The sequence below is a fragment of the Trachypithecus francoisi genome, unplaced genomic scaffold (assembly GCF_009764315.1).
Source record: "Trachypithecus francoisi isolate TF-2019V2 unplaced genomic scaffold, Tfra_2.0 Lachesis_group0, whole genome shotgun sequence".
Classification (NCBI taxonomy): Eukaryota; Metazoa; Chordata; class Mammalia; order Primates; family Cercopithecidae; genus Trachypithecus; species Trachypithecus francoisi.
Window position 1 is genome coordinate 131,261,989 of NW_022681453.1, and position 25,310 is coordinate 131,287,298.

General features: G+C 43.1%; 1 protein-coding gene across 10 annotated transcripts in view; it reads right to left on the reverse strand.

The window, feature by feature from the left end:
* ABCC5 (ATP binding cassette subfamily C member 5) overlaps nt 1-25,310 on the reverse strand; it is a 97,617-nt gene that overhangs the window by 58,048 nt on the left and 14,259 nt on the right. For 5 of the 10 annotated variants that reach the window (XM_033211857.1, XM_033211862.1, XM_033211856.1 and 2 more), the window contains 7 exons: nt 10,638-10,795; nt 9,992-10,147; nt 9,195-9,342; nt 4,179-4,412; nt 3,872-4,045; nt 3,161-3,308; nt 51-199 (listed from right to left, as the gene is read on the reverse strand). In XM_033211857.1, the coding sequence (XP_033067748.1) occupies nt 51-199; nt 3,161-3,308; nt 3,872-4,045; nt 4,179-4,412; nt 9,195-9,342; nt 9,992-10,147; nt 10,638-10,795 (1,167 nt within the window). Of the gene's footprint in view, nt 1-50; nt 200-3,160; nt 3,309-3,871; nt 4,046-4,178; nt 4,413-4,834; nt 9,091-9,194; nt 9,343-9,991; nt 10,148-10,637; nt 10,796-25,310 lie in introns of those variants that run through there. The other 5 variants (XM_033211865.1, XM_033211864.1, XM_033211860.1 and 2 more) reach the window with 4 other exon arrangements.

The following is a 25,310-nucleotide window of genomic DNA, read 5'->3' on the forward strand; positions in this document are numbered from 1 at the left end:
GGCAAATGTGGTATTTCTAAAATGTTCCCCATCCCTGAGGGTTCCCTGACCTGTGCTGCTGTCAGATCGAAGCCCAAGGTCATATGAACAGAGAAGGTCACTACACTGGCGATCACCACCACAATGGGAGCCACACCCACAGTGATGCTCTGGAAGTACCCGGCTTTTTCCAATATCCGACGCTCCTCCTCACGGATTTCTATGAAAAAGCAAGCCAATTTCAAAGCAAGTTAAAAGCAGCCTAGGGATGTTGTTCCTCCACCTCCAGACAAGACTCCGTAGGTCTCCAGCCACTCTTCAACACCTATGACTATCAACTTTACCACTAAAGCTGGTATAAAAGGCTGAGGTTTGAAATGGATCAAGTGACAGGAATGAATCTAACAGAAAGCAATCACTATATATGAACACAATGATCACCTTCTATGATAGCTTTTTCTGATTTTTCTTGTCAGTTTCTTAGGTTTAGAAAGAATGAACACATTAATTGTATCTGTAATTGGCAGTTGCGTTTGCTTACCCGGTTGTTGTTTAATTTTTGCCTAAGGAATTACTAGGAAAGACAACACAATGACACTGGAGAATTAAAAAGGGACTAAGAGGCTGGGCGTGGTGGCTCACGCCTATAATCCCAGCACTCTGGGAGGCCAAAGCAGGGGGAAAAGGAGTTGGAGCCTGGCCTGGCCAACATGGTGAAACCCCATCCCGCTAAAAATACAAAACTTAGCTGGGTGTGGTAGTACACGCCTGTGATCCCAGCTACTTGGGAGGCTGAGGCCGGAGAATCGCTTGAACCCGGAAGGTGGAGGCTGCAGTGCGCCAAGATTGCACTACTGTATTCCAGTCTGGTTGACAAAGCCAGACTTTGTCTCAAAAGAAAAAAAAAAAAGGGCGGTGGGGAGGTAACTAAGATTTCGTAGAGTGCCTGCTGTATGTTGGCAGTGGCATAGAAGCTTCCATACAAAAATGCAGTAACAACAACTGGAAGATAGGTGAAATATAATTTCTACAGGCAGAATGATTTTTCTTAAATATTTGCAAAATCAACCCCCTTATTAGCAAAGCAACCATACAGTACTGAAGACCATGGAGCAGGAAGCAGGACAATAAGATACTTTTTTTTTCAGACGAGGTCTCACTCTGTTGCTCAGGCTGGAGTGCAGTGGCACAATCATGGCTCACTGAAACCTCAACCTCCGTGGCTCAAGTAATCCTCCCACCTTAGCTTCCCAAGTAGCTGGGACCACAGATGTGCACTACCATGCCCAGTTAAGTTTTATTTTTTGTAGAGATGAGGTCTCACTATGTTGCCCAGGCTGGTGTCGAACTCCTGGGCTCTAGTGATCCTATCTCTCCTTCCAAAGCGTCGAGACTAAAGGCATAAGCCACCTCACCTAGACGATACTTTTTTTTTTTTTTAAGATAGAGTCTCACTGTGTTGCCCAGGCTGGAGTGCAGTGGTGTGATCTCAGCTCACTGCAACCTCTGCCTCCCAGGTTCAAGTGATCCTCCTGCCTCGGCCTCTTGGGTAGCTGGGATTACAGGCTGTGCCATCACGCCTGGCTAATTTTTATATTTTCAGTAGAGAAGGGGTTTTGCCATGTTGGCCAGGCTGCTCTTGAACTCCTGACCTCAGGTGATCCACCCGCCTCGGTTTCCCAAAGTGCTGGGATTACAGGCATGCAACACTGCACCTGGCAAATACTTAATTCTTCTAAGAGGCTATGCACTGACCTTAAAGGTGTTACCACTGCCTAAGGCATTGGGGAACTATCTTCACAGCTAGTTTGTAAGTCACATAAAAACAATGAACTCCTTACTTTAACATTTATTATATACCTTGGCCATGTCTATAATGAGTAAGAACACACTTTTCAAATTAATACCTATAGGTAAAGATACCAGTCAGGGGCTGATGGATGAGGGGAATCTCAGAAAAAAGACCATAAAACTATAGAATCAGAGAGCCAGAAGGACCACTGGCAGCCATCCTGCCATCAACCTGCTGGCAGCTGTCAATTCAGAATCCATTTGTTCCACTCCAGTAGAAACAAACTCACGCTTAACAAGGCAGCCCCATCCACTGGGGGGCACCTCTTGAGTGGTCACCTCCTCTGGATGCTTCTTAGCTTAACAGCCCTCATAAATCAAATGCAGATTCCAGAACTGGACATCATGTTCCTGAAGGTTACTCAATGAAAGGAAAACAGCTGCCTTGCTCTGAACACTTTTTCTTTTTCTTTTTTTTTTTTTTGAGACAGAGTCTCGCTGCAACACCCAGGCTGGAGTGCAATGGTGTGATCTCAGCTCACTGCAACCTCTGCCTCCTGGGTTCAAGTGATTCATTCTCCTGTCTCTGTCTCCCAAGTAGCTGGAATTACAGGAACATGCCACCACACCCAGCTAATTTTTGTATTTTTAGTACAGATGGGGTTTCACCATATTGGCCGGGCTGGTCTTTAACTCCTGACCTCAGGTGATCCTCCTCCCTCAGCCTCCCAGTGCTGGGATTACAGGTGTGTGCCACTGGTGCCCGACCTGAACACTGTATTTCTACTCCACCTATAACGTATTGACTGTTTTACAGCATCGGACTCAGCTCCTGATGAGGTTATGGTCCACCAACAGCCCCATCTCTTTTATTTAAATTATGTATCTATGTATTTGTTTTTAAGTATCTCCTGCTTCAATTTCATCTGTTTTAAGGCACACTGGTTCAACTTGTGTTGAGATCTTTCTGAATGCCCCATCTGTGCTATTTCTCCTAGCTTTATTGGCACTTACATATTTGACAGAGCTAGGATCAGCATCCAGCCATCCTGACTCCCAGCTTACCTCAAAGCCTCATGACCAGGCTGGAAAATCATGGGCAGGATGAGAATATACACAGGGGGCTTTGAAACTGAATTATTCCTAACTAGTTGTGTATTAACTGGGAAAAATCCATTTTCCCAGGTCTCAATTTCCTCATCAGTGAGATGAGGTTATGGGTTCAAACCTCTAAGATCCCTTTTGAACACAAAGATTCTATGATATTATGTCCTACAATACTAGACACTAGTCCTAGTATGTAATGTGTTCAGAAAGCCAAGTGTGTGAATAAGACCCAAAGAATCCAGAGTCCTTCCACCACATGCACATATGAAATCTTTAAACTCACTTTGAACACTTTGAGAAAATGCTTTGACCCAGGCATACATTTTAATAAATTTAATGTAGGTAAGAACTTCATTCATCTTCTGGACACGTTCATCCGTGGCAGCCACGCATTTTCTCCTGAAATATGCTGTGAGCCGTGATGCAAACATCTGAAAGGAAAAGCGATGCCACACCAAATTAAAGCTCATTCAAACTTGAGAACTACCTAATCTGCTTAAGGTCATTCTCAATAAAATGAGCATATAATCCTGTTTGCTAGGATGTTACGTAGTTGTACTGTATTTAATAAAAGTGACCTACTGAATTGTAACAAAACATTACTGAATTCTTATCTCTTTGTAAGGCAATGAAGACAAGTATTTATTCTCAATAGTGACCACAGATACTGCATGTTTCCAAAGGGGAGGCAGGAGGGCCCTATCACTTAGCACCAACTCCAGCGCAGTGACTCAAACACTCCTACGTCAAGTGAGACAGGGCTCACTGGCTGGCCTTCTCATTCAGACTCTTTTTCATGCAAGTGACACCTTACCTCCTCTCAAGTCAAAATTCTGTCCCAACGGAGCAAGCACTATCTAGCTCTAGATTTAATCTGCTTTGAGGAAATTTCCAATCAGAGATGTGACACTTCAGCAATGCCTACTATAACCCAATGGAAGTAACTAATTTCCTAAAGAGAAGCTGCCAAGATTCAGCTGGGAGGCTTACTCACCATTGCTGGGTAAAACAGGATAAAAACAGCTGATCCCAGGAAGCCTGTTGGTCCCAGAATAATTACATTATAAATCATGCCTAAGATGGCAACAACGGGTCCTCCAGCCAGCAGGCTGCCAACGGCTGCTGCCTCAAACATCCTCTGCCCGTCGTTGGAGCAAATGTTGATGAGCTGTAAGATACAAAGAGTAGTGAGGGGGCCCTGCAAGGACATGGTTCATTCATCTCAGGAGGCAGGGCCCTAGAGGAACGAACCGCAAGCTAGGAAGTTGCCCTCTGCTGTGAAGCAAATACCCCTCACTCACCTCACCCAGGGATTTCTCTTTAATGTTCTTCAACTTAAGGATCTTCTTAAATGCCATGGTTAGGATGGCCCCCCGCAAGCGGACACCGGTTCGGTAATTCAATGCCCAAGTCAGTGCAAGCGACCAAGACCGCACGATTTCTGTCAGAAGGAGGCCCAGGACTAACAACAAGCTGTACTGCAGGTTAGACTCTGTTGCCTGGGTATACTCCAAGAGGTGTTTCACCATGAAGGCCTACAGGGAGAGATACACACCAATGTCAACATCTCCACGGCACTCACACACAATGCCATAGTTTTATGTTAAGTTAGAAAGAGTAGGCAGCTCCACTCAGGGACCAGTGTGCAAGCAAAACAAAACTTTGGAGGACCCAGTTATTACAAGCTGCCTGCAGTAATTTACTCAGGGCATTCTGCAGGAGCTAGGTCTAATTTAAAACTTTCTTCCTTTCAGGACACCATCAAAACCATTACTCTTTCTAATATAACATAAACCTATCAATGAGCTGAAGTTAACTCTAAACACATGGTCATTCAAAAGTACAGCTTTGACCTTATTCCAGTATCTCCACACATGGATACATTTCTTTACATGAAATTAAGACCTTTTTTTGGATCATTTCAAACGTGCTTATTTGATAAAAAGGAACAGTGTACCTACAGTTGTACTGGGGAAGAGTGAGAAGTGCATTTGCAAAACATTCCTGAAAATAAACATCAGCAGTTTAATAGTACAGAAGAGAGCAAACAAAGCAGGCTATCAAAACTCCAGAGACCCTCCCATGGGCCCACCCCACTCCCAACTCCCTCCCAAAAATGAAAACATGTTACCTCAGGCAGTATATGTCTAACACCACCTGCAGAGGGAAGGCGGCCAGCCCCCAAGAACCACCGAGTGCCACCTCCAGCTGAGGTCCTGCAACGCCGGAGCACACACTCACACAAGGCACATTCAGCAACAGTATTAAATACCAGGAAGTGGGAAGGAATGTACTTTTATTGAAAATGAAAAAATATAAAAGTACCATCTTCAAAGAGCATCTCACAAACACTGTACAGCAGGTGAAGCATTGTAGTAACATACATTGAAACATACAGAGTCAAATTATACAGGACTAGCCATCTAACAGGTCATCTGGCCTCCGACGGTTGTTTAACGACACACAGTAGAAATAGAGAATAAAACCCATATCTGTTTCCAGAGTCCAAAGTAGTATATCAGGCTGACAGCACTCAATCAGTGAGGGCTCCTGAGGTTGCAATGATTCTGCAATGGAGTAGATTCTCTAGGAAAAAAAGACCTTGCTGCTAAGGAAAGAGAATTAAAAACAAAACAAAAAGAAAAGCTCCCCAAAGAGGTGCTCTGCTCAAAATGGCTGGTGCCACTGGTGCACTAAGCTGTGAGGAATTACCTCTGCTCGGGACAGAATAAAAAATCCTAGGCCTCAAGGAAAAACTGGTGGCATCCTTCTGGGTCTTTTCAAGTCCTTGCATCTAAAAATCAATCTTGATTGACAAAAATAAAACAAAAAACAACAACAAAAGAAAGCCAAACCAATCCCCCACCCTAAAGGAAGAAAAAAATTAACGTGAAGCCCATCCACCCCTATACCCAGGTTCCTTATAGCAAAGGTGACTGCAGTTGTAAGTCAGAGCTGAATGACAGACAAAAATGGAGGCCAGACACCACGGTCCGGAGGTAGCTACGCTGAATTCCAGAACCCAGAATCTCTCTGGGTTAATTTCTTGTTTTTCCTGAGATTAAATTAATACCAGATGTCCACTAGGTCCTAGGAGATCCCCACCAATCAGATTTTTGCCAAGTCCCAGGAAATAACCTGATCAAATAGGAGACTTCAGATTCCAAGAACTACTGTATTCCACCTCTCCCCTCCCTCAGACTTTTAGATTTATATCCATTGCTTGGGTCACCACTGTATACAGCCGGGTTGCTGGTTTACTAGCAAGAAGATTGGCTTCTTTTCCAGTATGCAATCCAAAATGTGGAACTGAGTCACAGGGCCAAAGCCCCCTTTTCCTCACGTGAAGCAACTCAGTAAGATGGCGGTGCAGTGAAGCCTGTTCCCACACACCTCAGCACTGATGGAGCAGTCTCCAAAGGAAGGCTGAAAGGACAGCAGGTGGTTGCCTTGGGCTCCTTCCTTCCCATACCTTTAGAGTGCCATTTTTCAGCACCAGATAATAGCATCAGCGCCTCCCAGAGGGGAGGAGCAGGGAAGGTAAAAGACATAGTGAATGTTTATACTATGCGAAACTTTCAAAGGAGGGGGGAAAAAGAGGAAACAGCAGATTAAAGAAGTTCCAACACATCGGGTTTTTAAATAACAATGACATTTCAAACCATTTTTTAGGGGATAAAGAAAAAAGAGATTTCCACGAAAAATCCAAACAAAATTTAGTTTTTAAAAAGTTACAAATGTATCATTTAAATCTAAACAAACTGGAAGAAAACTTGAGACTGTTAGCATAGCTGTCTGGCTGTGGAAAGCATTCCCAGTGAATAAACATTACCTTACCTGAACTCTTGGCGAGAGATTCTGCCCAGCTTGACTCTCTCATTCTGACCGCAGAATACAGCCATCCTGAAAATTCTAAAGAACAGCTTCTGTCACTGGTTCCACTACAGAGAGACTCCCCCCAAATCCAGATCCTGACAGCACCAAGCAAGCTGCAGGTGGAGAGAGGTTGGAAGGGTGGGAAACTTACCTCTCTAAGGGTTTTACACTGTCCTTTCCCCAAAAGGCCCTCGGGCAGAGTTAGCATTCACCAAGAGATAGCACTGCAGGAGGCGGCCTTCTCTTGCAGATCTAGGTGCGATGCTAATTCTTTATACACAGATCACAGGTGAGGCCTGGTCTTTTAGAACTGTCTTAATCCAAAAAGGCCCCAAAGCATCTCTGTAAGTGTAGCAATCTGGCTACACAGGACCATACTGTTAGAGAGTCTGACACTCCATGAACATTATTATGACCCCCAGGCACCCTGCACATATGGCGCTAGTCCACTGGCATCACCAAAGCCTTGGATCATCTTGGTGTATAAATGTCAGCATCAGCTGGCCGGTAGGTAAAAACAAACACAGCACAACAACTTGATTGTGTTTCATTTGTTCTGTGTATGGCTACCAAGGTTCGGTGAAACCCGAGCAGGGACAAGAAATAAAAATGCCGTTTTATTTGGGGAGCCCATATGTGGGCAGTCTGTCCTTACACAGGTTTCTGTAAGGACAGATTAAGCTAGTTTGAAAGTCGTGCCAGATTAGGAAACTTGCAAAAATCTAAAACGAATGTTCCTCAAAAGGATTTAAGGCCACAGAGAGGAGGTTTACTCACTGCTAGTACTAATCTCAACAACAGCCTGGTTTTTCAATTTCCAATGGAAATGAAACATATTAGAACTGGAGTTCCAAAAAAGGAAGTGTGTATTATTTACACTTTTAAATCTATAAGAGACTATGGATGAGTCCATTGCTTTCTCAGTTCCAGCACAGAATCCCATGAAATAACACTGGCCTTAAGATGCTCTTCCCTGAAAGGGCAGAGAGAAGAAAAAGCACGCTGCTGCTTTCCTATGAAACGAGGGCTCTTAGCTTTCCCTGGCAGCTAGAACAGTTTCCTAGAGGTTAGTATCCCAGTGTTCTGCACCATAAATGAGAGATTACGGAATATACCAATGTTCGGGGGAGTGACCGTGAAGCCACCAAGCTGAATATGGATAGGTAACTTTTTTTCAAAAAATAAAAATAAAAATCCCAACAATCCATGGAATTTTTTTTTTAGAGGGGAGTCAATGAAGTTCTTGCATTGGCCAAATGGAATCAAGAAAGCCCATGATCACTTTATTCGGAAAGCCTGCATAGGGTGCTACCCAGAGGAATGAATCCTATGAGGTAAGAGCAGCCACCAGCCCTGTAGTGAAACAATGACAGAAGCTCTTCTTGGGGGAAGCTGGCTCTATGAAAGTGTTTGCCATTTTGGTAAATTACGTAACACAACATTTCAGTTACATGGTCCTTCTTACTTAAAACTTTTATATAAAGTATGTTAGTTGGTCAATTATTAATAATATAGAAACCCAATACCAGAAAAGTAGCGTTCTCTGCTTCAGAAAAGAGATCAAAACTTTAACAAGAGGCATCAAATGTCAAAAAAACAAAAACAAAAACAAAACTGCAAATTAGTTTTACCTAATCGCCATGCATCTGAGGCACATACTTACCGAAACCATGAACCTCCAGCTTTACCCACACACGGAAAACGCACAGTACAAGCAGTACTACTGCTCCGATGCCTCAAGGCAAATGTGTAGAGAATAGATTTAATCAAGGTCTCAAGTGTAAGGCAGCACAGCAAGTGTAAGAAACAGGTGCCCAGGAAACAGAGTGAACGTCAAAGGCTCTCTTGTCTACTCTGCATCAGTATAGACTGGGGAAAACCACAGCTGCCACCCCAACGCTTGCCACACAGTTACAGTATAAGTCAAACTTAAACGGACTCCAGGTCAGACTCTAAAATCCTCGACAGTCCTCTAGTTTTCTCAGGGCTTATTTGCCACGGACCCGCCAAACATGTGATAACTCTGCCTCCAGGCACTCGGTATGTCCCCGGCGCTGGCTCACCAGCCCAGGCCACATAATGTGCTCTCACTCACTCACAGCACTGCAAGACACATCTGCCCGCACCGACTATCATTTCATATCAACACACAACCGAGAGGCACAGTCCTGTGCAGAACTGGAGCCAGTTCCATTTTACCCCCGCCCAGAAATCAAGCCAATTCCATTTCTTCTCTGGCAACACTGCCCTTTCATCCTTCCAGCTGTTGCCAAGCCACCATTCACTCCAAAATCCATCGACCCCTTTCAACAGTCCTGAAGGCATCTCTAAGACTGCTACCTAGCCCAAAGCTGAGCACAACCCCTGGAACAGAATAAGAGTGTTAGAGCTGGCCGTGGCCGGGCCCCTGGAGACTGTCGGAAAGGATGGTTAGAACTTACTGGTCCACTGAAGCCAGCCAGCTGCGTGATCATCAGGCACACGATGGACAGGATGAGCCTGGTGCGGCAGAAGATCCACACAACCCTTCGCAGGGAAGCAGCGTCTGGCCCAACTTCATTCAGTTCTTCTTGCCACAGTCTCTCTAGTCTTAATAAGGGCACACGTCCTCGTTACACATCTCCCCGGGGGAAAGGCACACCTAGCTCCCCGCTTGCCACCACTTTTTGTCTCCAGGTTTTGCCACCACTCACATAAGTCTCTCCTTTAAAATTATGTACATAGTCTTCACCTTTTGGGAAAAAATACCATTCCTGGGGAACTACATATTTACCCTGTACAGGGAGCCTCCCAGGATACAGAAAATGATGAGAGCAAAAGCCTTTCCACCCAGGAAAATGATCCCTGAATGCAATTTGTGAATAAGAACTTCCTTTTTCAGGGGCCCCCGACCCTTTCTGAAGGTTCCTGTGGTAAAATGTGAAGTTGTAAACTAGATTTTAATCATGACAATCAGCTACCACAAAAATGTATTCTGTCACAAGGCAGCAACATAATCTCCCTGCAGACTCAGGAAGAGAAGCGGGGCTGAGAGAGAGAGAGAAAGCCCGTGGTTAAAACAGGATCAAAGGTGAAATAGGAGATAAAGCAAAAGAGCAAAGAGAAAGTCATCCCCAGGCCGCCCACCCTCCACTGGACAGCTTGGCTCTTTAAAGACACAGAGCTGTGGACTTCACACTCCTAGCTCAGGCCCTGCCCACCCAGCATGGGGAGATGAGGGTGGACCAGAGGCACCTACCTTCTGCAGTTCACATCAGAAGACTCGTGCTTGGACAGAGACCACACGTCTTCCATTGAGAGTTCTCCCTTCTTGTGGGCCACACGGGCCAGAGAAGAAAGCCACGAAAAAGTCATACAGGAAAAAAGCCCAGCATTGTCCACTGGGTGCTGGTGTCTAAGGAGAGAAAACCAAAATCACAAAGCTATCAACACGCACGGAGAGGGCAGCTCATGTTTAAAGACAGAGTTTAGTGAACAGAGCTCTTAACTAAAGACAGGTCTCCCCAGCTCATCTAATCTTGGCCTGAATGTTCTAAAACGGCTTTGATGGGCCGGGCGCGGTGGCTCACACCTGTAATCCCAGCACTTTGGGAGGCCAAGGCGGGCGGATCATGAGGTCAGGAGATTGAGACCATCCTGGCCAATATGGTGAAACCTCGTCTCTACTAAAAATACAAAAAAATTAGCTGGGCTTGGTAGTGCACGCCTGTAGTCCCAGATACTCAGGAGGCTGAGGCAGGAGAATCACTTGAACCCAGGAGGTGGAGATTGCAGTGGGCCGAGACCGTACCATTGCACGCCAGCCTGGTGACAGAGCAAGACTCTGTCTCCAAAAAAAAAAACAGCTTTGATGCTTCATGTCATCACCCGGCAGGGCGTCTTACTTGGAAGTAGTCCGGATGGGCTTCAGAGCACTCAAGCCATGGTGGTACTTTCCCTTGGGATGCTCCTCGTCCAGGATTCTGAGCTGAGAATGCATGGAGACATCCAGAGAGAGGCCCTCGGCTCGGGCGGCTGTTTCCAAGGCATCTTGGCATTCCAACTATTCCAGCAGATAGGGAGAAAGGCAAGAGCACAGTTAATACACAGGCAAGAGGCAAACGGAACTGATGAAACGGGCTCAAACTGCAAACTGGACTCATCTTAACTGAGAAATCCCAAGCAAGGGTCAGGAGGTTAAACACTAACTTTGTATGATTTGAACCCACTGGGGAACAGTAAGCTAGATATTTAAAAATTTTAAACAGTTTTTTTTTGGCCTTTTAGGTTCTACAGAAAAACTGATCAGATAGTACAGAGTGTTCCCATATACCTCTGTACCTCCCCCATCCTCCCCATCTGTTTTTCCTATTATTAACATCTTCCATTAGTGTGGTACCTTTGTTAAAATTGATGAGCCGATGCAGATTCATTATTAACTGAAGTTCCATAGGTTACATTAGGGTCCACTCTTTGTTTTTTTGGGTTTTTCTGAGATAGAGTCTCGCTCTGTCACCCAGGCTGGAGTGCAGTGGCACGATCTCAGCTCACTGCAACCTCCAACTCCCACGTTCAAGCAATTCTCCTACCTCAGCCTCCTGAGTAGCTGGGATTACAGGCATGTGCCACCACGCCTGGAAAATTTTTGTATTTTTAGTAGAGGTGGGATTTCACCATGTTGGTCAGGCTAGTTTCGAACTCCCAACCCCGTGATCTGCCTGCCTCGGCCTCCCAAAGTGCTGGGATTACAGGCATGAGCCACTGTGCCCAGCCCTGGTTTTGTTTTGTTTTGTTTTTCTTTTGAGATGGAGTCTCACTCTGTTGCCCGGGCTGGAGTGCAGTGGTGTGATCTCGGATCACTGCAATCTCAGCCTCCCTGGTTCAAGCAACTCTCATGACTCAGTCTCCGAGTAGGGGGGTTAGAGGCGTGCACCACCACACCCAGCTAATTTTTGTATTTTTAGTAGAGATGGGGTTTCACCACATTGGCCAGGACGGTCTTGATCTCTTGACCTCATGATCCGCCTGCCTTGGCCTCCCAAAGTGTTGGGATTATGGGTGTGAGTCGCAGCACCCAGTTTATGGTCCACTCTTTGTGTTCAATGTTCTAAAATTTACATTTTTATTACCAACGTTTTATCTTCTGTTTCCCAATATGGATTAAGAGTCAATTATTTCACTACTAACTGCAAATCTGATTGCCCATTTTCTATGACAAAAACTTCCATCAGCCCTAATTAAACAGCCCTGCCATGCAGAAAGAGCCTGGATGTACATGTGCCTCCCCTGTCTCATCAGTAGAAGCAAGAACAGAACATGAGTTCTCATCCTGGCTGCACAGCTGAAGAGCTATACACTTCCCTGCAGCATAGGGCAGAAGCTCTCATGAGCTGAAATATAAAGTTACACGTATTGACTAACTAGAAAGCATATAAATGTTCATTAATTAGATTAACAAAAATGCGTGCAAAAGTGTATTCTAAGTCTGACTGTGGCAGAAGAGGGTGGATCAAGAATCTAGACACGCTTATCCCCGTTTACTCTAAAAGTAACTCAAAAGTTTATGCTTTCCTGTTATAGAAGCAGAAGCTTCATTTTCCTCAATTTCCTTATCTTCCTTTTCTGTCTTAGCAGTGAAAGTCACATTATTACAAATATTTCCAGCAATTATCGTGAAATAGTAAAAAACAGATCTCAGCTGGGCATGGTGGCTCACACCTAAAATTCTGACACTTTGGTTTTTTTTTTTTTTTTTTTTTGAGATGGAGTCTTGCTCATCACCCAGGCTGGAGTGCAGTGGCGTGATCTCGGCTCACTGCAAGCTCCGCCTCCCGGGTTCACGCCATTCTCCTGTCTCAGCCTCCCGAGTAGCTGGGACTACAGGCGCCCGCCAATGCGCCCGGCTAATTTTTTGTATTTTTAGCAGAGACGGGGTTTCCCCGTCTTAGCCAGGATGGTCTCGATCTCCTGACCTTGTGATCCACTCGCCTCGGCCTCCCAAAGTGCTGGGATTACAGGCGCGAGCCACCACGCCCGGCCTAAAATTCTGACACTTTGGAAGGCCACGGCAGGAGGATCGGTTGAGCTCAGGAATTCAAGACCACCCTGGGCAACACAGCAACACACCATCTCTACAAAAAGTTAAAAAATCAGCCGGGCATGGTGATGTGTGCCTGTAGTACCAGCTACTTGGGAGATGGAGGCAGAAGGATCACTTGAGCCCAGGAGTTGGAGGCTGCAATGAGCTATGATCGCACCACCGCACTCCAGCCTGGGTGACAGAGCAAGACTCTCTCTAACAGAAGGAAACAAACAAACAAACAACAACAACAACAACAAAAAACCAAGGAGAATAGATCCCCAAATCAAGAAAAAGTTAAGTGGTTTAGCACCTAACACACCAAGCCTTATACAAAGCAGTCAATTTTTATACATCACCTCTTTTTCCACCAAAGAACAGAGGCAACTTAAACATTAACAGAACTGAACAGGTAGAATTTTGTATACAGGGGTCAGCTGGATGGCTGGGCAGATCAAACACAATAGCTTTAGTTCACAGCACAGTTAAGTTTTATCTTTAGATAACTTCTTGGTATTAGGAAAGCACACAGCCCTGCAAAGCACACTCCCTTCCTTTTGTCAAAGGCAAGTCAGACCAGTGTGAAGAGAACAATGGTACAACATGACAGGAGTCAACAACAAGAAACGAACTCATTCTTATACGAAGTCCTTATGTATAATGTCAACACTTAATTTAATGGTTAGGGACTATGGCACTTGATAATGAACTGAGGACTGCTGAGATTCAAGTACATTACAAAGGTTTTTCTTACCTATAAGCTGCATATAACCACAAGAGGAAGGAAAAAAACTCCTGGGTTGAGAAAGCAGAAAGATACACTAAAAATACAAGCACACCTATTTTAAGTGAGTAGAAACTGGGAATCTGTACGGAGTAGGTACAGAATGTTACAGGGACCAACCTTATTTGGATATCCAAAGCTTCAGAAGATGACAAAAGATCTGAAAAATGTCACTTCAAATATACATTGGGTATCTGCCAAAATGGACTATACGCTGGGCTATAAAGTAAACCTCAACAAATCTCAAGACTGACATCATGTATACATGCACTCTGACCACTTTAGGATTTAATTAGAGCTCAGAAACAAAGATTTTTTAAATCTCCAAATGTTCAGAAATTATGCAATATACTTCTAAGTAAGAATGTAAGTGAAAGAAGACATCAAACAGGCGTGACAATTTGTACCTATATAATCTCAACTTCTCAGGAGGCTGAGGTGGGAGGATTGCTTGAGCTCAGGAGTTTGAGGCTACAGTGAGCTATGATCTCACCACTATACTCCAGACTGGGCAACAGAACAAGACTCTCTTTAAATAAATAAATAAAAAGAAGGCATTAAACGGAAATCAGAATATATTCTGTACTATAAACAGTATTAAACTGCAATACATCAGCATCTCTGGCATACAGTTAAAACAGAGAATAGAGTGAGATTTTCATTGTCTTTAAAGCATATATCAGAAAAGAAGAAAAAGAGAAAAATTAATGTTTTAAGCTAGGGGTTAACGAACATTTCTGTAAAAGGCCAGAGGTAAATATTTTAAGTTTTGTGGGCTAAGAGGCAAAATCAAAGATATTAAGTAGGTACTCCTATTACAAGAGAAAACAAATCTCCACAAAATGTTGACACAATTCAGATTGTAATAATTGAGTACAATTTTTTGTAATACACATCTACTGACGAGAAGAATGAAATTCTTTTATGGGGGAATAACATTTCACTTAACTGAGGTTTAAAATAGTTTTCCCTTTCATCAAAATTGATTGCAAATATTCATCTATGAATACAGATTTGCAATGAGATTCTACAATTCCACTTTTGCAAATGTCTTCATGAAAGTACACTGCTGGGCTGGGTGCAGTGGCTCACACCTGTAAGCCCAGCACTTTGGGAGGACAAGGCGGGCAGACTCCTTAGGTCAGGAGTCTGAGACCAGCCTGGTCAACATGGTGAATTTCCATCACTACTAAAAATACAAAAATTAGCAGGGCATGGTGGCACACACCTGTAGGCCCAGACTTGGGAAGCTGAGGTAGGAGGATCTCTTGAACCACGGAGGCAGAGATTGTCGTGAGTTAAGATTGCACCACTGCACTCCAGCATGGGCAACAGAACAAGACCCTGTCTCAAAAAAAAAAAAAAAAAAAAAGGAACTGCCAAATACTGAGCTAAATCCAGGAATATACACTTTTAATTGAGCCTTTTATCTCATGGAAGACATTATAGAATTCTATTAGATTCCTCTCTTGACATTTACCTTTATCATGTTATTACACTGCAGATTAATCAATTTCAATGGAAAGTTATGTGGGCCGGACCGGCGCTGGCTCAAGCCTGTAATCCCAGCACTTTGGGAGGCCGAGACGGGCGGATCACAAGGTCAGGAGATCGAGACCATCCTGGCTAACATGGTGAAACCCCGTCTCTACTAAAAATACAAAAAATAGCCGGGCGACATGGCGGGCGCCTGTAGTCCCAGCTGCTTGGGAGGCTGAGGCAGGAGAATGGCGTGAACCCAGGAGGCGGAGCTTGCAGTGAGCTGAGACCCGGCCACTGCACTACAGCCTGGGCGGCAGAGCGAGACTCCGTCTCAAAAAAAAAAAAAAAAAAAAAAAAAAAAAAAAAAAAAAAAGAAAGTTATGTGGAAGCTACTAAATGCCGCAGTTAAATGGATTATTTCTACATGGCAAATTATATAGAACATAAAATTTGGCATTTTAGCCATTTTTAAGTGTATAGAATTCAGAAGCATTAATTATATTCACAATACTATACAACCATTGCCACTAATTCCAAAATACATAGATCTTGAAATATGGAAACTGGCTTCATATATCATTGAGGTCTAAAAATCACTGCTAGAACTGTAACTGCAGTTTGAAAAATACATCCACCATAAATTTGTATTGGAATGGAGAGCTCATTTTTTTTTTTTTTTGAGACGGCATCTTGCTGTCACCCAGGCTGGAGTGCAGTGGTGCAATCTTGGCTCACAGCAAGCTCCGCCTCCTAGGTTCCAGCAATTCTCTTGCCTCAGCCTCCCAAGTAGCTATGATTACAAGTACCCACCACCACACCCAATTTTTGTATTTTTAGTAGAGATGTCATTTTGCCCAGGCTGGTCTCAAACTCCTGACTTCGAGTGGAGATCTCACTTCTTGTTTAACTTTTGACAGCACAAGAAGTATATAAAGCAGCTTGACATTATTTATGATTCAAATATTAGTTGTCATTGAAATTACTTGACCACAGTACCATTTTACATTCTTACTAGCAATGGATGAGAAATCTAGTTTCCCCACATCCTCACCAGTGCTTGGTATTGGCTTTTTTTTTTTTCTCCCCAAGACAGAGTCTTGTTCTGTCACCCAGGCTGGAGTGCAGTGGTGCAACCTCGGCTCACTGCAACCTCTGCCTCCCAGGTTCAAGCAATTCTCCTGCCTCAGTCTTCCGAATTGCTGGGATTACAGATGCCTGCCACCATGCCCAGCTAATTTTTCTATTTTTAGTAGAGACGGGGTTTCACCATGTTGGTCAGGTTGGTCTCGAACTCCTGATATTGTGATCCACCTGCCTTGGCCTCCCAAAGTGCTGGGATTACAGGCGTGAGCCACCGTGCCCGGCCAGTATTGGCATTATATTTTATTTTAGCCATTCTAATAGGTGTGGTATGGAATCTTATTGTGGTTTTAATCTGCACTACCCTAATGGTGAATGAATAATGTTTAACATCTATCTGTACTTATATGTCACCCCTACATTCTTTTTGCTGAAGTGTCTGTTCAAGTCTTTTGCCCATTTTCTATGTTTTTTTTTTTAAGACAAAGTCTTGCTCTGTTGCCCAGGCTGGGAGTGCAATGGCATGATCATGGCTCATTGCAGCCTCAAACTCCTGGGCTCAAGTGATCCTCCCACCTCCCAATTAGCTGGGACTGCGGGCACATGCCACCACACCCAGCTAATTATTTTTATTTTGCAGAGACAGCACTGTGTTGCTCAGGCTGGTCTTGAACTCCCGGGCTCAAGCGATCCTCCCACCTTGACCTCTCAAAGTGCTGAAATTACAATTTATTTTCTAAGCGAATTTTTTTTTAGTGTTGAGTTTAGCAAGTTCCTTATATATTCTGGATTAAAGTTCCTTGTCATATGATTTGCAAATATTTTCTTCCATTTTATGGCCATGTTACATCCTAATTAGGGCCATTCATGTAGCAAAAGTTTGTAATTTTGAAGTCTAATTTACCAATTTTTTTCTTTCACAATTGTGCTTTTAGTGTCACGCCTAAGAACTCTTCTTCCAACCCCCAGGTCATGAAGATTTTCTCCTGTGTGCTCTCTTAAAAGTTTTATAGTTTTACATTTTACATTTAATTCTATGGTTCATCTTTAGTTAATGTCTGTATAAAGTGTAAGGTTTCGGCAAAGGTTCACTTTGCCACCTACAGATGTCCAACTGTTCCAATATCATGTGTTGAAAAGATTACCATTTCTCCAGTAAGGTGCTCTGCACTTATGTCAAAAAGTTGGCCATGCCTGTCTGAGTCTATTTCTAGACTCTATTTCATTGATCTATTTGTCTATCCCTCCACTGATACTACTGACTTGATTACTGTAGCTACAAACTAAGTCTTAAAATAGGATAGTGTGATGCCTTCAACTTTATCCTTCCTTTTCAAATTTGTTTTAGCTATTCTATTTCTTCTGCTTTTCCAGGTGAACCAAGTTCAAGAGTTAGAAGGGTTTTATAAACATCATTTGATATTTGAGAAGCATCAGAAGAGGAAAACTTGGCATGCAATCCATCAGTATGTTTACAGGAGCATGGCATATTAACATTAATAGGAAACCAGAATCTTCACATCTTTCATCCATTCTTTCAACAAATAACTTGCCAAATGCCTCCTCCTGTAAGACTATTCCAGATGGTGGGAACAAAACAAATGCCAATTCCTATGTGTATAACACACTAATTTCATTTTCTTCATTTCTAAAATACCTAGTGACAGTTTTCACTAAAACCTATTCATAGAAAAGTAAATGGACTTGATAATTTTTTTTAAATTCTCGGATTGCATGGTTTTTGTTGCTTTTACTACATATAACTATGTCATGTTTCACCACCACCTAGGTAGTAAGTTACTTCCTATATTGGAAGACATCAAATTCAAAGGCTCTTTTTTAAAAGATTCAAATGAAAGCTGCCAGGCAAGCCTTAATTTCCCAGGTTTCTCCTGAATGCCGTAGTGGCACGACTGATGGCAGATACTCAGGGCTCTCCTGCTGCCTTTGGTTTTAGAACAAGGCACTTGGTGCAATTTTATCCTGACAAACCCCCTAAGAGTGGTTGAAATAGCACTAATCTCAGAATTCTCATGTAACAAAGCATGGAGTAGAAATTCTCACAGTAAGAGTATGGAAAAGTCTACATTGTTGATCTAAAAGAATCAAACCTTGCTACTCCAAGCAACGAACTTCCCAAGTCACAACCTGACCCTACTATTCTTTCTTAAACGTTTTCCCAAACTGTCAATCTTGTTGTCATATCTTTACACATTAACCAAGTCAGGAAAATGAACCATCTGACGGAAATACAGATATGATACGGGATCTTCTCCTTTGAAGAAACCACTGTCCCACTCCGTATCTGCACCTAGCTCCTTCAGAGACAGGTCTCTCAAAACAATAAACAACAGACATTCAGCTGTTGGCAAGAACTCTCAAATGTTAACATGAAAAATAAACAAATAAATAATAAAAACAAGAGAAAAGAATTCTCTTACTCCAACAAAACTATTTCTTTCTTATGGCCTTAAAGTATGAAGATCTCCATAGGCAGAATTTTCCCACAGCTGGGGGCCATAGTAATTTCAAACATGAATTTTAGAAAACAGATACAGATTTAAGTTTCAGTTTACTCATTTTTACAGTGGTACATGCACCTACCACATAGGGATGAGAGGAATTAATGTGATAATTAAAAGTGCTTAGCAAAACACTGGGTATATAATAAACATTCAATACATGTTAGCTACATTATCCCAACTTACCTAGCCAATAAATCTTAGGGTCTATCTCAACTATTTCTTCTTTCCTTTAGTTTTCTCTGACTCTTTCAAGGTTGGGGCATTCATTTCCTTCCTCCTATGCCTTCCCTGCACCTATACCACCACAGCAGGATGCTTCTGGTAAGAGGTCCTAGAGGGTAAACTGTCTTCCTCTTGTTTGTATCCCTGGCCTCTGGCATAGTAGAGAGTTTGGCACCTAGTAATCACATGTCAACGAAAATACCTTCAAAATACCTTCTTTACCTTACATTCTACATATCACCAATTAATGCTACATGATATACCACTGAGGCAATCTTACCCATTCCACTTCTGTTTAGATTATCTAGCTGTTTTGCTTACTATTATTTTTGTCTGAAACAGGATTTTGCTGTCACCCAGGCTGGAATGTGGTGGCACAATCATAGCTCACTGCGGCTTTGACCTCCCCGGCTCAAGCAATCCTCCTACCTCAGCCTCTAGAGTAGCTGGGACTACAGGCATGCACTACCACCATGTCTGGCTAATTTTTTTATTTTTTGTAGAGACGTCTTCTTACTATGTTGCCAAGGCTGGTCTTGAGGTCCTGGGCTCAGGCAATCAATCTTCCATTCTTGGCCTCCCAAAGTGCTGGGATTACAGGTGTGAGCTACCACACCCAGCTTTTGCTTATTATTAATAGTATAACATACACTTATAGTTTTATTTTTCTCCTTCTGGATTATTTAGGATAAATTCTATCACTGGGGTTACAGGATTTAAAAAATGTTAGGTCCTAGCAATTAGACTTCTACTCAGTTTGCTCCAATTAACTTTATTACAGGATACGTACTCCACGATTATTGCAAAAGAGAACTGCTATTAACTTTAGTACTTTCACTTCTATTTTGTGGACCTCAGGTTGTCTTGACATCAGCAAGAAATAAAGGAAGCTATAGCAATCTTCCTTGTGTACAGCCAAATCTCATGACCAGTATGCATTTATAAAGGCAAGCTTTTCACTTAAAGGTAATTCAGAAAATGTATACAAATTTATAACAAACCAACATAGTGTGTACTATGTGCCAGACACTGTTTTAAATGGTTTACAGATATTAACTAATGTAATCCTCATAATAACCCTTTGAGGTAGGTACTAGTATCCCCATTTTACAGCTAAGGAAACTGAAGCACACCAATGTTAGGTCACAGCAGGGATTTCAATCTAGCCTTGAGCTAAGGCTCTTCATCACTCTGCTATGTGCCTGTCAAGAAAAAAACAAAACAAACAAACAAACCAAAAAAACAAGCAAATAAACCATAACTGTACAAAATGATCCCAGGTGTACCTCATAAACGGCTCTTCTCTATTCCCCGGGTGAATACCAGATTAAGATAAACAATGACTCAGGGCCAGGCACAGTGGCTCACGCCTGTAATCCCAGCATTTTGGGAGGCTGAGGCGGGCGGATCACCTGAGGTCAGGAGTTCGACACCAGCCTGGCCAATATGGTGAAACCCCGTCTCTACTAAAAATACAAAAATTAGCCAGGCATGGTGGCACATGCCTGTAGTTCCAGCTACTCGGGAGGGTGAGGCAGAAGAATCACTAGAACCTGGGAGGTGCAGGTTGCAGTGAGCTGAGATTGCGCCACTGTACCCCAGCCTGGGTGACAGAGGGAGACTCTGTCTCAAAAAAAAAAAAAAAAAAGGAAACATAACAGCATCTTTATACTAACCTGCCAGTAACCGCACAGATGTCTCCCACATGTAACTAACTACATGCTTGGATGTCTAACTTCTCTTCCTCTTTAGGCTTCCCAAAAAAGCTCACATGCCCGAGCATGCCAGGAAAAAAAAAAAAAAGTATGTCTATTTCAAGGTAAAAATAAATATTTTCTACCACAGTTAACATTCCATGAAGTGAGTTATCAACATTCTAAGGTTGAATGGATAGAAAATGGCAACGAACCAAGAGAAAAGACTTAATATATTCAAGCTTTAAGGGCTTACTATACAAAAGCATAAATAATATAATAAGGTAGGGAATCATGAGTCAGTGAATATTGTTGGAACAAATAAATAGCAGATTGGGCCAGGTGCAGTGGTTCACACCTGTAATCTCAGCATTGGGAGGCCAAAGTGGGAGGATGACTTGAGCCCAGGAATTCGAGACCAGCCTGGGCAACAAAGTGAGAACTCGTCTATATACAACATTTTTTTAAAACTAGTCGGGCATGGTGGTGCACACCTGTGATCCAGCTACATGAGAGGCTAAGGTGGGAGGATCGCTTGATCCTGGCAGGTCGAGGGTGCAGTGAGCCATGACTGCACCTCTGCACTCCAGCCTGTGTGACACAGTGAGACCGTCACTCACATCCTACCTACCTACCTTCCTAACAACCAGATTGGAGATGAATTAATTGAGATCCAGGTTTCATATCATACATTAATCCATCTGGAATTAGCCTCCCAAAAATTACATTAAAAATGATGACATAAATTACATAGCATACTTAGTCCAGCTATGATGGGGGACAGCCTCCATTCACCCCCAATAATCAGAAATGTATCAAAAGGAAGAGAGGTTCGAACATGAGAAGGAAACTTTTTTGCGTAAGGAAATTAGCATTAAGAGAAGGGAAGATAAAGCTAAAGAAGTGACCAAGTGGTGGGGCGCGGTGGCTCACACCTATAATCCGAGCACTTTGGGAGGCTGAGGCGGGCAGACTGCTTGAGCCCAGGAGCTTGAGACCAGCCTGGGCAACATGATGAAACCTCGCCTGTACAAAAAAATACAAAAAAGGTATGCTATTAGCCCCAGCTACTTATGAAGCTGAGATGGGGAGATGGCCTGAGCTGGGGCCATCGGGCTGCAGTGAGCCAAGATCATGCCACTGCACTCCAGCCTGGGTGACAGAGTGAGACCCTGTCTCTAAATAAATAAATAAATAAATAAAAATAAGAAGTAACCAAGTAACTAACAGAATAATATATTTCAAGTAGTGGACTTTTACTGAAAAAGTAAAATACAGTATTTTTTTCATCCGTTCATTCAACTAGTCCTTATTGAGACCCTACTATGTGCCAGGCACTGTACTAGATACAGGAGAGAACACACAGACTCAATGTCACCAATTAAATTTAAGATACAACCATATATGCCTTAAAAGAGATAAAATCCAATATGGAAAAGAAAATGCAACATGGAAAGGAGGGAAATATAGACAAACATACATGGTCTGAACATTAAACTGATTTTTAATATGCTACCAGCAGGAATTCAGGAGAGCAAACTGGTAATATGTAATACTACATACTCTGGGTCTCCATAACTTTACTGCATAAAGGAAAATCTTCCAAAAGAAAAAACCATTAAACCCAACAGTTTACAGGGATCTAAATGCCTAATACAAAATCAATGGCTAACCTATAGTAGATCAACACTCTAGCTCAGCACTGTCCAACAGAAATATAACGCAAGCTGCAAATGTAAGCCACATAATGTAACAAATTTTTCTAGTAGCCATATTTAAAAAGTAAAAAGTAGGCAGGGTGCAGTGGCTCACACCTGTAATCACAACACTTTGGGAGGCTGAGGTGGGAGGATGGCTTCAGGCCAGGAATTTGAGACCAGCCTGTGTAACCCTCCAAGACCCCATCACTACAAAAATTTTGAATATTCGCCGGGCATGGTGGCATGAGATTGTAGTCCTAGCTACTCAGGAGGATGAGGCAGGCGGATCACATGAGCCCAGGTGTTTGACACTGCAGTGAGTCATGATCATGCCACCGCACTACAATCTGGGTGATGGAGTGAGACTCTGACTCTAAAAATAAAAAGTAAAAGGTGGATTAATTTAAATAATGTATTTCATTTAACCCAATAAAAAGTATTATATCTTTTTTTAACATATAATCAGTGTGAAAAATTATTAGGTATTTTACAAATGAAGTATTTCTTTTTTTGTACTAAGTCTCTGAAATCAGGTATTTTATGCTTACAGCACATCTCAGTTCAGACTGGCCATAGGTCAAACGCTCAATAGCCACAATAGTACTGTGTCGCATGGTGCAGCCCAGGAATTCACAAGTGAGGGTGTTTTGCTTGCCCAGAGGACATTTGGCAATATCTGGAGACGTTTTTGGTTGTCCCCACTGGAGCGGTGCTACTAGCTCTAGTGGGTAAAGGTCAGGGATGCTGCTGAACATCTACAATGCACAGGATAGCCCCCACAATAAAGAATTATATTGCCCAAAATGTCAATACTAAGGTAACCCTAGATAGATAAACAGCTGGTACTGATATAGGCTGACCTAGGGGAATGTATTTTATGAGGCCATTTGTTTTTTGTTATGATGCTTTCAATCCCTTTTACAAGTAACTTTTTAAAGCTTCCCCTGAAACAAGATGAGGGGACCCATTTCTCTTATTTATCTTAAGGAGCACGGCACACTGAAAGGCTGTCAGTGGCCAGACAGCCCGACCACACAGAAAGGCATCTACACCAGCTGCTTTGTCTCAAAGGGAAAAATACTGGCAGATCTAGGAGCTGAGAAAAATATTAAACGAGGAAGTATGATTGCCATTTATATCTTTCCCATGACTATGTGACTAGGAGACTCAGCATTTTTCCTACCAAGGTAATGGCAATGGGGCAGGAGCGGGGTCACAGGGAAGCTAAAAAGGGACAATGAAGTTCAGATTCTGCCGGGTGGGGTGGCTCATGCTTGTAATCCCAGCATTTTGGGAGGCCAAGGTGGGAGGATCACCTGAGGTCGGGAGTTCGAGACCAGCCTGGCCAACATGGTGAAATCTTCATCATCTCTACTAAAAATACAAAAATAAGCCGGGCATGGTGGTGCATGCCTGTAATCCCAGCTACTCGGGAGGCTGAGGCAGGAGAATTGCTTGAACCAAGGAGGCAGAGGGTGCAGTGAGCCAAGACCGCACCACTGCACTCCAGTCTGGGCAACGGAGCCAGACTCTGTCTCAAAAAAAAAAAGGAGAGAGAGAGAGAGAAACAAAAACAACAACAACAACAACAAAATGCAATTCAGATTCTGTCAAGGTTCAAACAAAGGTCAGGGAAATACATATTCATAAACACCTCCGGTATGAAAAACAAGTAACATTCGATCCATAAGCAGACAGATCTGCTCTTGCAAAAGACGCCTCTCTGCAGGCCCTAACACCATCCTCGGGCCTCAGATAATCAGCACACCTATCACACCCCATGGCCGCCACTTCTCCAGCTGTCCCATCTCATTTTAACAGGCTGCCAGAGTGAATGCCTGCTGACAGTGCAACCAAGGGCTTTTCCCCTGCACGGAGGCCACTGGGACAGATACCAGGGGCCAGAAATCATTCCCCGTCTGAACAATCCAGTCCCTTCCTGACAGCCAGACAACAGCAGGGTAGCCTTCCTAATAAGCCTCAGGCTGAGGATTCAACCAAGTTCTTCCTGAAGGCAGAGACTGCAGGCATCAACTGGCAACACAGAGGCACCTCAGTTTCCAAGGGGATTAAAGGCTGCCTGCTCCTGTCTGGCACACCCCTCAAAGAAAGTGGTATCTGGGGCACAATTGGAATCAACAGGCCTCAGATCTTACCTCTCCTCATTCACAAGACCTTAAGACAAACAAGAGAACGGGCGCCTCTTCTAATACATCCTTCTGGCCAAGAAAAGCATTTCTACAGATGTCCCAGGCCCATGCAGCCTTTATGACAAACATCTAGAAAGACAAACTTTTAAGGGGAACTGTTGTGCCACCAGATACAGTTCTTAAGGGACTCAGAATATTAGAAATTAAATTTAAAAGAAATTAAAATTCACTTTTAAATTTAAAAAGATCAAAAACTGATGTCCTCCCAAGACCGGCTGACTTCAGGCTTTCCCACCCTTCCTAATCTCCAACAAATTAAAGAAATCTACCAAGCACGTTTCCTCTCCTAATTCCCACCACATCCTTACTCCCCAGTGGGTTGTTAACATGACCCTGACCATCTTAAGCTCTTCCCTTAAGAACTTCCAAATAGTAGTCATTTCAGTCAAGAGGATCAGCAAAATTCTAGAACCCAACCTATATGGGGAAGAAGCAGAATACAAAAGAAAGAGCTATTAATCCAAGTCAGGGAAGCTGCTAAACTCAGTCCCATCACCAGCAGCTATGCTACACAGAGAAAAGAATGAACTTGAGCATCAGCTCACTTAACCGCAGCTGTGCGGTTACTCTGACGCCGATGATCAGCTAGCAATACAATTCACAAGCATCCCTCCACCATCACGGTAAAACAGGTATTTGTCTGCAGTTGATAATCTAGCATTACTCCATAATCAGCAGGAATTTGAGGGTTTTCAGTTGTTTCATAAGCTAAATTCCAAGGAACTTATTCAAAGTTTCTATTACGTTGGGTCTAAGATTAACTTTGTTAATACCATGGTAAAGTTTCAAAGGATAAACTGAA